The 12,552-nt window shown below is 37.7% G+C and overlaps 1 protein-coding gene across 1 annotated transcript; it reads left to right on the top strand.

The window, feature by feature from the left end:
* Positions 1–3,232: 3,232 nt before the first annotated feature.
* On the top strand, positions 3,233–4,101 carry LOC121478101 (actin-related protein 2/3 complex subunit 3). Its single transcript, XM_041732930.1, has one exon. The coding sequence runs from the start codon at positions 3,317–3,319 to the stop codon at positions 3,851–3,853; it is 537 nt and encodes a 178-aa protein (XP_041588864.1). The 5' UTR covers positions 3,233–3,316; the 3' UTR covers positions 3,854–4,101.
* Positions 4,102–12,552: the final 8,451 nt, after the last annotated feature.

Below are 12,552 nucleotides of genomic sequence, written 5' to 3'. Positions count from 1 at the left end.
AATGGAACATCGACCAGGAATAGAGGAGAAAAAAAAATATGGGTTCATTTTCATAATAGGGACAGGTAATCACACATAAACTACTTCTGAAGGATTTGTCTCTAAAGGACGGAGGCAGAAGGCTGCCATTTTGCTTGTCCAGAGTCCATCCAAAGAAGGGTGGGTGGGAGGCAACCCCACTTCCTGCTATGGAAATTGGGGAAATATTTCTTTTTCCATGTCTCCTGACAGCTAAATATGGGCTCATGGCCTAAACATGGCAAATCAGGTCTTCAAGGCTAGGATTTTGAATCTAGAGAGTAATACAAAGGGGTGGGTCTTTTGAAGGTTTTTCCATGTAAATGGGTAGAATTGAGTGAATGCCAGACATGGCAACATATGTGGGCTGTGTAGGGGTGCCCACTAGGGCAGGCACCAAGTGTCCAGCAATTGGGGTCTCATGGGCAGACTATTCCTGTTGGCTCTTTGTCTTCCAGTGTCTTCTGTGAGCTGCTCAATTCAGCTGTGAGAAACTCAACTCAGGCATTAAGTTAAGGGGAAGCAGTTTCTGTTGCTTCTAGCCAATAGTTCTGACTCACAGATGTCTCAAATGCTACAGTCAGAGGATGGCACAAACCTGATCCTTAAAACATCAATTGTTTCTCAGTTGTGGGCCAAGTAGGAAATGGACAGTTTGGTTCTTCAGAGTCTGACTTTACCATGGTTTCTAGGTCTGTTTTTCCATGGGTCTTACTCAGAAGAGAGTGGTCAGCATTCATTAGTAGTCAATTCTCATTCATTGAGCTCCTACTGTGTCCAAGAGATTCAGATCTGAATTCAGACTCAGTGAGCACCCAGGTAAAGTCACGCTTTCTTTCATCCACTACAGCTTTCTAGTTACCCCCAAAATTCAGCTCCTAAAGCTTATAACATCTTCACCTTTAATTACCAATTTTCAAAATAGCTATTTCAAATGGTGATGAATTTGGGTTTTTTTCCTGTCTCTCTCTCTCTCTCTCTCTCTTTTTTAGGATAAATCAATTGTCAATGACATGATTGGGTCATTTGGAAAAGTTTGAATATGACCTGGATATTGATGACACAAAAATGTACTATAATAGTGTAGATTGTAACCCGAAAAAGGACATTAACAAAATACCATGATTTCCTTTATTACATATATATGCAACATGTACACAAGGAAAGATCTGGAAGGGTATGCACCAGCATGCTGCAATATTTTCATCCTGGTGGTGAGAATGTCTTAATTACTAAATCTTTGCTTATCCATATTTTCTGATTTTGTACAATTTACCTTTACTACTTTGATACTAAGGAAAGGCTATTTTTAAAAAGAAAAGTGAAATAAACCATCTAGCACAATACCAGCAAAAGCTAGGTGATCTAGAAATAGAAGCTATTAAGGAAGGTCTCCTTACTAAGACAACTACTTATAAGTATTTGGTAGTTACCAATTACTTATAAAAAGATGATACACTATCTAGAGCAAATTTGGAGACAATAAATATTTGGATATAACCAGATAGCTTAACTGTCCCAACTACCATTTAGTCTAACTCTGTTTTGTGGCCTCTGATTAATAACGAGTAGCTTTTTCTTCACAATATTTTCTGGCTATCTTTCAACAAATGGAATTGTTGAACAATTTCATTGAACAGCCTCATATTTAATAGACAAAAAGTTTTTCATTCCATGAATGTGCCATCATTTATGTCAAGGTTTCTCACCCTCAAAACTGTTGATATTTGGGGTGGATAGTTGTCTGTTGTCCTGTGCATTGTGGAATATTTAATAGCATCCCTGATCTCTGCCCATACAATGCCAGTAGCACTCCTTTCTCCTCCAGGGTATCAATCAAAAATGTCTCCTGACATCATGAAACATCCCTTGGTGGGAAAAACCCCATACACATCCATGTTTGACAACCGGTGCTTTAACCACTTTCCTACCGGTGGATCCATAGGTTGTTACACATTTTCCCTACTACAAATAATGCTATGCTAAACCTATAAAGATATACATCTTTGTCCTTTTGATTATTTTCTTAGAATAAGTTCCTAGAAATAAAACATCCAGATGAAATATACCGACACAATCAGATCAGACTGCCTCCCCTATAGGTTGTATCTATACTCTCAGCAGCAGGTATATAGGCACCACACACCCCCACATCACCTTTGAATATTTTATTCTTGCCAGTATTTGCCAATCCAAACATTTTATAATAGTATATAAATATTATTTTCCATACAAAGGATAGCATTTTGTGTTATTAGTTATTTGTATTTCTTCTTTTTTGAACTGTTGATGGCATTTACCCATTTTATTCATAAAGTGCTTATCTAAATATTTACATATTAATGATGCTATTTAACCCTTTGTTTATTACCCACACTGCAAGAATATTTCTTTTTTTTTTAATTTTTTTTTAATTTTTATTTATTTATGATAGTCACAGAGAGAGAGAGAGAGGCAGAGACACAGGCAGAGGGAGAAGCAGGCTCCATGCACCGGGAGCCTGACGTGGGATTCGATCCCCGGTCTCCAGGATCGCGCCCTGGGCCAAAGGCAGGCGCCAAACCGCTGCGCCACCCAGGGATCCCGAATATTTCTTTTTTTTGAGAGAGAGAGCACGCACACACGCACCAATTGCTGAGGGAGGGGCAGAGGGAGAAGGAGAGGAAGAACAAACAGATTCTCAACTGAGTGTGGAACCCAACGTGGGCCTCAGTCCCACCACCCTGAGATCATGACGTGGTCCAAAATCAAGAGTCGGGCAATTAGCTGACTGGGTCACCCAAGCACCTCTGCAGGAACATACCTAGTTTACTAATTACATTTTAAGTCTATGATTTTTGTTACTGTACTGAAAATGTTATTTTTCATTCATAAAATCTTACCAGTTTTCCATTTTGGGTTTTTGGATGTAGTGTCTGCTTAGAAAAGTTCTTTCCTACCCAAACATTATTAAATGGTCAGCTGTTTGTGTCTACACAATATTTTGTCTAATGATTTAAAATACCAACATTATTAAATATTAAATTCTGCATCTGGATGTCTACTTCATTGATCTATCTGTTTTGTCCTACCACATTCTTATCATTGACTTGGTTTTAAAATATCTTTTAATATCTGGAAGGACAAGTCTCTTTGTATCAATTTTCTTTGAAAAATTGGATGTTCTTGGGGCACCTGGGTAACTCAGTCGGTTAAACATCTGATCCTTGACTTCCGCCTACCCCGCCCGAGCCGCCGGACAGGAAGCGCCGAGCTCTAACCCCAGCCTTGTCTGCCTAGAAACCCGGTCGCCGCCAAGATGCCGGCTTACCACTCTTCTCTCATGGACCCTGACACCAAACTCATTGGAAACATGGCATTGTTGCCTATCAGAAGTCAATTCAAAGGACCCGCCCCTAGAGAGACAAAAGATACAGATATTGTGGATGAAGCCATTTATTACTTCAAGGCCAATGTCTTCTTCAAAAACTATGAGATTAAGAATGAAGCCGATAGAACCTTGATATATATAACACTCTACATTTCTGAGTGTCTAAAGAAACTCCAAAAGTGTAATTCCAAAAGCCAAGGTGAAAAAGAAATGTATACACTGGGAATCACTAATTTCCCCATTCCTGGAGAGCCTGGTTTTCCACTTAATGCAATTTATGCCAAACCTGCAAACAAACAGGAAGATGAGGTAATGAGGGCCTACTTACAGCAGCTGAGACAAGAGACTGGACTGAGACTTTGTGAGAAAGTTTTTGACCCTCAGAATGATAAGCCAAGCAAGTGGTGGACTTGCTTTGTGAAGAGACAGTTCATGAACAAGAGTCTTTCAGGACCTGGACAGTGAAAGGAGCCTGGGCAGACACTTTCCACAGACAAGGGCAGCGTTTTACAGCAAGATGTACACAGTTCTTTGCCTTTATTTGATAAAGTTTTATACAGAAGAAAAAAGAGACCGTGTCTTCACTTGAAAAGCTCTTTATCAAGAATTTGGGTGGGGGAAGGAAGAATGGGTTGTTGAAGGGTGATTTGAAATTTTCTGCAGTATTAAGCTGGTGCTTAATAAGTAATAATAAAGAAACTTCTAACATTCCAAAAAAAAAAAAAAAAAAAAAACATCTGATCCTTGATCTCAGCTTGGGTGTTCATCTCAGGGTTATGAGTTCAAGCCCCACGTATGTTCTCATATAGTGACTTACATTACATTTTTCCAGGATAACATTTTACTAGTATTTTTGCCTTTTAAAGAAAAAGATGATATATGTTTTTTAAGATTTCAGTAATAGCAAAAATATTCAGAGTATAACAGCTTGAGAACTTGTGCTAGCCTCACCTTTCTTTGCAAAAGCTTTAGAAATGAGAGAAATGATAGTTTTGAAAGAATAAATCCATGGAAATACCAGGGAACAAAGAGTTCCAGGTGGATCAGAAATTCTGAGGCATACCTGAATGATATAAAAGACAGATGGAATTGGATTGAGAAAGGAAACCACAGCCCAAAATGCATTCACAGAAACTTGCTTCAAAAGGTAAGAGTACCCTAGATGCATAAAAGTCAATACATGAAATGAACAGATCGAAGACACACCAAAGGAAAATTCTATGGGGATCACCTCTATCTTCTTCCTGTCCCTCTTCCTCTCCTAACACTGAGTGCCAGTGCTTTTAAGATGTGGATTTATGATCACATGGGTTGGGATTTGAGCCTCATGTCCTGTGCATCACAGGGAGCCAGGAAAATAATGATCTATCCCATGAATGAAGACAGAAAATCCTTGCCTGTTTATCCTTCCCAAGCCATCTAATGAAATAGAAATAGTCACTAGTGAGTGACCAGAACATGGATTTGTGCCAAGTTTGGGCATAAGCCTGATTCCCATGCTCCTGGCAGTACAGGGGGAAAAAATAGGTGATGGTGGGAATAAACATTTAATGTTTACCATTAAAAGACACATTTCTAATGACTCATTGCTTGAAGAAAAATTCAATGTGAAAATCATAAAATATTTAGGACAAATAAGAATGAAAGAAGGCAAAACTTATGGAGTGCTGCATAAATGATGTTGAAGGAAAACATATCTATTAGATGTCGGAGCTTCTAGACTGATTCTCCTGTATTTATCTGTTCTCTTTATCAAAGAGTAAAAAGATGGGTCTTTTTCCTCTCCATTTTGGGGAAATTTCCTTGGCATTAACCTCCAAGATCATTTATTTATTTTTTTTAAATTTTGCCAACTATGTATTTAATTTTCAAGAGGTCCTTTCTGGTTCCCTGATTGTTCCATCTTATAACAAACTATACTTCCTTTATGGATGCCATGTCTTATCAAATATATCTGTTAAATGTAAGGATGTTTTACAGTCCATTTTGTTCACTGAATTAGTTTCCTCAGGAGTATGTTATCAATGAAAATATATTTTCTCAATGGCCTACAGTTTGCCAGACATGGCTCCAGGCACTCTATGGAAGAAAGCAAAGAGTCGCTGCCCCCAGGGACTACTAATGTTCTATTTGAGGGAGACAGAAAATTAACTTATAAACAAATAAATAAGATAATTCCAGGTGTTGGTAACTGTTATAAGAAATAAATGCAAAAACTGATTCAGAACCTATGACTCCAACAGGGTTTGGTTAACTGCCATGGGGAGTAACCACCCAGGACACAGTACAGAGACATAAACAAATGGAAATATGATGAGAGATTGGACATAAACATGATGGATTAAGAAGCTGCAACATATGTTAAATAGTTCTTTTACTTTTCCATGTCAATTTTAAAATAATCTTGTCCGTATATACAAAAAAAAATCTTACTGGGATTTTGATAGATATTGTGTTAAACCTCTATATCGATGAGAAGACTCTATGTCTTTACTACATTGATTCCTCTAATCCATGAACACAGAATATTTCTCCCATTTATTGAGATTTTCTTTGACTTCTTTCATGAGTGCTTTATAGTTTTCAAAATCAGTCTTCTTTTTTTTTTTTTTAAGATTTTATTTATTTATTCATGAGAGACACAAAGAGAGAGAATCAGAGGCACAGGCAGAGGGAGAAGCAGGCTCCATGCAGGGAGCCTGACATGGGACTTGGTCCCAGGTCTCCAGGATCACACCCGGTGCTGAAGGCGGCGCTAAACCGCTGAGCCACCCGGGCTGCCCAAAAATCAGTCTTCTATATGTTTCATCAAATTTCAGCCTAAGTTAATTGTTCTATAGCTTGAGCAATTGTAAATGGTATGACATTTAAAATTTTTGTTTTCCATATATACATTGCGAGGATATAGAAATGAAATTGATTTTTGGGTGTGGTCTTGTATCTCAAGAAATTGCCGAATTTACTTAGTAGTTCTGGGAGGTCTTTGGAGATTCCGTGGGCTTAGTATTTATTTAGACCATCATGTATTTGCAAAGAGAAGCAGTTGTATTTTCTTTTTTTTCTGATATTTGTGCCCTTTATTTCTTTTTCTGTCCTTATTGCAGTGGCTTAAAATTCCAGGATTATGTTAAATAGCAATGGTTTATGTCTTTTGCCAAATTGGGGGATTTTCAGCCATTATTTCTTTGGATACTTTTTCAGCCCCACTCTGCCTCTTCCCTTCTGGAACTGGCATGGTACGGACGTCACATCTTTTGTTATAGTCCCACATACCCTTGAGGCTTCATTCATTATTGTCAGTCTACTCTCTGTTCATTTTGGGCAATTACTCTTGTTCTATCTTCAGCAGCTCTAATTCTTTCCTCTGTTCTCTGCATTCTGCTGTTAAGACCAACTACTAAGTTTTTCACTTCAGTCAGTGTACATTTCAGTTGTAAGATTTCCACTTTGTTTTTGTTTTCTATTTCTTTGCTGAAACTTACTTTTTTCATTTGTTTTAAGCATGTCCATAATTGCTCATGAAGCATTTTTATGATGGCAAATACAGATAATTTTACCTAGTCATCTGTGTAATTTCAGTGTTGGGATCTGTTGACCAACTTTTCTCATTCAGTTTGAGATAGTCTCGGCTCCTGGTATGATATACATGATTTTTTTATTGATCCTGGACATTTTGGGTACTATTTTTTGAGACTAGATCTTATTTAAATCTCATGTTTTAGCACGTCTCTGATGACATAGCTCTGGTGGCTGAATGGAATGCTGTCTCTTTAACTCCAGTTGGGTTTAGAAATCCAGGCTCTCCAGTCAGCCTCCAACGACACCCAGGTAGGAAGACATGCCTCGTTACTACATGGTGAGTGTGGTAGTCTAGGCTGTCTACATGGAATCCACAGAATTTGGTGGAAGGAGGGGGACCTTCATTACTACTGAGCAAGGGTGAAAGTCCTGACTTACTACTATATCTCCCTTGATACCACTCTAGTGGGGAGGGACAAAGGTGCCTCAATATTGCCAGGTGCAGAGGGTACCCAGGTGATATCAATTGGCAGTGTGGAGGGGAGGAGTTTCTAACCTAAAGTCTGGGTTCCCCATTTGACCTTCTCCAAAAGTACATGGTAATCACTGACCCATAGTGACACCAAGACTGTTGGAGCATCTCATAACAACCTTCTGAGAGTACAAGAGTAGGGACTTTTCTGGCAATGGTGGAGATGGGGATATAGCTTTTTCTGTGGGGTTTGGCAGGAGTAGGGTTATCATTGTCTAAAAGTTTTCTGTCTTTCTCTTTGTCTAGAGAAAGCAAGCTCTTCTTTGGGCTTCATTGGTCCCCATTGGTATTTCCAGGTGCCAGCTTCTCCATTATCCATCTGGGATATAATTAGGCAAAATGAAAACATGGAGAATTCAACACCAGGTCATTCTCTGGGTCCTCCAGTCCCTACTTGGTCTGCTTTCTTAGTCTTCTTATGTTTGTTTTATACATAATGTCAAGGGATTTTAGTTGTACTTAGGGGTAGAGAACGGGGGAAAATATATCTATTCCATCTTCCCAGAAGTACAAGTCCCTAGACTAAATTTTACCAAGCAAAATCTTGTTATATGCTATATAAAAGACAGACCCGACGACAAAAGACACCTAAAAGTTAAACATAAAAAGATTTGAAAATGTATACCAACAAGTAGTAGCCAAAATAATCAATATCAGATAAAATACAATTTATAGTGGAAATCATTAATAGATATAAATAATATATAATGATAACAAGGAAAATTCCACCTCATAATAACAGGGTGCTTGGGTGGCCCAGTTGGTTAAGGCCCAACTCTGGATTTTGCCTCAGGTCATGATCCCAGGGTCGTAAGATCAGTCAGTCTCCACATTCAGCCTGAGGTCTTCTTGTCCCTCTCTCTCTGCTCCTCCCCTGCATGTGCTTTTTCTCTCTCTCTAGAATGAATAAACAAAATCTTTAAAAAATATATAACAAATAAAAATAACTAATGATACTGACTTGAAAAACAGAAAAATTGACAGAATTTCAAAACAAAAATTGACAAATCCACATTCAGAGATGCTACTAGTAAACACTTTGTTCTCAAAAGCTGATAGATTAAGCCTAACCAAAAAAATGTAGAATAAGTAGTTGTCACAATGAAAACACTTGATTAATGGGCATTTAGAACGCTGCACCCAAATTTAGTGCTTATCCCCTCCTTTTAATCACACTAGGAACATATGCTTAAGAAGCAAGCATTGCCCACATGCCCGGGAATCTCAGCCAGTTTTAAAGAGTGGGTAGCAGGCATATCAATTAATCTGATCAAAATACAATGAAAATAGCAATCAGCAATCAAAATATACCCTTCAAAGAAAAGAAAAATTCTTTCTATTTAGACACTAGAAGGCACAGTTCTAAATGACTCACTGCTTAAGAGCAAAGCACCATGACAATCATGCAATATTTAGGAGTGAATGACAGAGAAAGAAAGCAAATCTGTGGGGAGGCAGTAATAGAACTCCTGGATTAATTCTCTGTGGTGCTTAACTGTTCTTTTTATCGGAGGGTGAAGCAATATGTCTTCTGTCTCTCTAGTCTGGGAAATTTCCAGACATGATCTTCAAGTTTCAACTATTACATTTTTTTTGTTTATATTTTACCAATCACACAAATTTAACTTCCAGAAAACCTTTTTTGTTGTTGTTCCTTAATTGTTCCATTTAAATAGCAGCTTGTTTTCATTTTATATCTGCAACATCTTTTTTTAACCAACTTTATTTTTTTAAGATTTTATTTATTTATTTGAGAAGAACACACACAGAAGAGAGACCATGAGCCAGGGAAGGGGCAGAGGGAGAAGACTCCCTGCTGAGCAGGGAATGGATGTGAGGCTTGATCCCAGGACCCTGGGATCATGCCCTGAGCCAAAGGCAGATGCTTAACCAACTGATCCACCCAGGTGCCCCTAGCTGCAACATCTTGTTAAATTTATCTGTTAATATTAATTTGAGTGTTGTGGGGGGCATAGTGTTTTACATTGTTTCATTCACTGAATTACTTATTTTCCCGCCAGTCTATGTTTGCTTTCCTGGGTTTCTGCTGGTTTTCTTCATATGTGTCTTAGTTTGGTTATCTCTAAAAGCAGATCTTGAGACAAGGATTGAGTGCAAGTAGTACACTTATTAACCATCTGTGATGATTCCAGTTTTTAGCTATTACAAATAAAGCTGTGACAACCATTTGTGTAGAGGATTTTGTGTGAACATAAATTTTCATTCTTAGGGTTACATTCCTGAGTACAATTGCTGAGTTACATAGTAATTGTACGTTTAATTCTATAAAGAAACTGTCACATGGTTTCAGAAGTGGCTAAACCATTTTACATTCCCACCAGTAATGCATGAGGGATCCGATTTTTTTTGCATCCTGACCAGCATTTGGTGTTGTCACTATTTTTATTTTAGCCACTCTGATACGTGTGTACTGATAACAGTGGTGGTTTTAACTTGCATTTCCCTGACAGCTAATGATGTTGGACATCTTTTCATATGCTTATTTGCCATCTATACACCCTCCTTAGAGAATTTTTTTTCATGTTTGTTGTCCATTTTCTTTCTTTCTTTTTTGTTGTTGTCCATTTTCTAATTAACTGTTTGCTTTTTACTACTGAGTTTTGCTAGTTTTTTTTCATATATTCTCCATAATACTCCTTTGTCAGGTGGGTGGTGTGCAAATATTTTCTCCCAATCCCTTTTCATCCTCTTCACTTGAACTTGCACAGAACAAAAGTTTTTGACAGTATATATATTTGTTTTTATCTTTCTAAAAGAGAGAATCAAATTTATGTAACATTTGGGGAGTTAATTTTTTCTGCTTAATATTTCCACAATTCATCATATTGTAGCCATATTACCTTTATATTGACAGCTATATTATTGTGTGACTATGCCATAGTTTTTCCGATCCTCAGTGATGGGCATTTGGGTTGTTTTCAGGGTTTAGTTGCATGAACAATGATGTTATAGACATCTTATACATACTTTCTTCCGTGTATATGAAAGAATTCCTATTGGCATGTTCCTAGGAGTGGAATAGTTTATCTGTAGAATTGAGTCAACCTGGGGACAGGGTTCAGCAACCTTGTCATCTATGGTTGTGTTTATCTCAGACCCAAGTCTTTTTAATCTTTCTTGTGCCTCTGTTATTGACATCTTTGTCACTTCTGTTTTTTCATTATTTTTTATTTTCATACTAGTAAAAATTGAAGACATTTTGGAGACTAGCAGATGGTAATAAAATGCCTATTATCTTCTGTTGTCATCGTTTAATAAAAGAAACAAAATATTAGGAAGGCTCTAATCTCAGAATGAAGGACATTCTTCCCAAAAAAAAAGGTAGTTGGCACCTATACTCACATCTAAAAATTATGATATTTTCATTATTTGAAAACAGAAAAAATATATACATTTTTAATTTTAATTTTATACATTAAAATTTTTTAATTTTATAATTTTATACTACATAAGATATAATTTTTTCCTTGGTGGGAGTGAGCCAGCATGTGACAATATAAAACATATCAGTGATTGAATTTCAAGCTTCTTTGGTTAAATAGTTTCTAGCCCAGTCATTGTCAAAAATGGAGTTTCAAATAGAAACCAATAAAAAAGATGGAATCAATACTCAAAGTCACCTGTAATGGTTAATTTTATGTGTGAACTTGTCTGGGCCACCAGCTGCCCAGATACTCATTCAAGCATTATTCTGGATGCCTCTGTGAGGGTGTTTTTGGATGAGTTTAACATTTGAATTGGTAGACTGAATTCACATGGGTGGGCCTCACCCAGTCAGTTGAAGGCTCGAATAGAACCAAAATTCTGACCTTCCTATGAGTAACAGGGACTTCCTCTTGCCTAGTCAGAGGTTTGAGCTGGACATCAGTCTTTGCTGCCTTTGTATTTGAACTGAAACATTAGCTCTTCTTGGATCTTGAGACTGTAGCTTCCTGGGTCTTGAGACTTAGCCTCCAGAATTGTCTGATCTGATGCCTATAAAAAAATAAATATGTAAATGTGTACATATATAATTTATATGTGTATATAGTGATATATGTATATATATATATTTATTATAAAGAATAAATTTGATTTATTATCAAGAATCACATGATGATAGAGGCTGGGAAATTTCAAGATCTACAGTTAGAGAACCAAGAGAACTGATTGTGTAAGTTCCAGTTGAAATATATAGTGATATATAGATATCTTCTTGGTTCTACTTCTCTTAGAAACCCTGTATAATAACCATCTTAAGCCATCTCACTTAATTTGGAAACTTCTAGGTGCTCCAGAGAAACAGGGAACAATAGGCCCTGTGGTCCTCCTGCCTTTCCCCAGTAGGCCTGGGAACTGAGAATGAGGGGACAAGGCTAATACTATACTTAGGAGGTTACTAGGAAGATCTTTAGGGCTCCCCTACTCCTTAGTAGCCCATGAGGCCTGTGAGGTTGGGGTCCTGTCTGCACAAGGCAGGGTGCTCAGAAATATCTCTGAGAGGGAGCTGTAGGCCTCTAACAAGCAGAAAGATATTTGGAGCTCATTGCTCCATTGAATGAAGGCTGCTTCAGTGACTGCCTCCAAATCATCAGCATAAGAACATAAACTTCTAGTGCACCTGGGTGGCTCCATCACTCGGTCAAGCACCCAACTCTTGATTTCGGCTCAGATCATGATCTCAGAGTCACAAGATGGAGCCCTGCATCAGGCTCTATGTGGAGCCTGCTTAGGATTATTTCTCCCTCTCTATGCCCCTCCTCACCATGTTCTCTCTCTTTCTCTCTCTCTCTCTCTCTCTCTCTCTCTCTCACATACTCTCTCTCTCTCTCAAATAAATGAATAAATCTTTAAAAAAAGAACATAAGCTTCCTTTATATCATGATATAATGTAAATACACAACCATAAGTGGAGTTATGTCTCCACTCTGTCTACCTCCTCTTCCCACCTAGGTTGAGCTGAGATGTCCTCTGGCAAACCTTCAGCATCCTGCCTTTTACAGATTACTTCCTATATTATTTTTTTAGAAACTACTTTCTCAAATAACTCAAATCCTTTGCCCCATAACAGTCTAAAGCACCATTTAGAGTAAGTTTTCAAACAGAGCGTTAA

This window comes from Vulpes lagopus, chromosome 18 (genome assembly GCF_018345385.1).
Source record: "Vulpes lagopus strain Blue_001 chromosome 18, ASM1834538v1, whole genome shotgun sequence".
Classification (NCBI taxonomy): Eukaryota; Metazoa; Chordata; class Mammalia; order Carnivora; family Canidae; genus Vulpes; species Vulpes lagopus.
The sequence above is the reverse complement of the archived record's forward strand: the minus strand, read 5'-3'. Positions and strand labels throughout refer to the sequence as shown.

Coding starts and splice junctions, on each gene's coding strand:
- LOC121478101 (XM_041732930.1), top strand. CDS start 3,317: ATGCCGGCTTACCACTCTTCTCTCATGGACCCTGACACCAAACTCATT.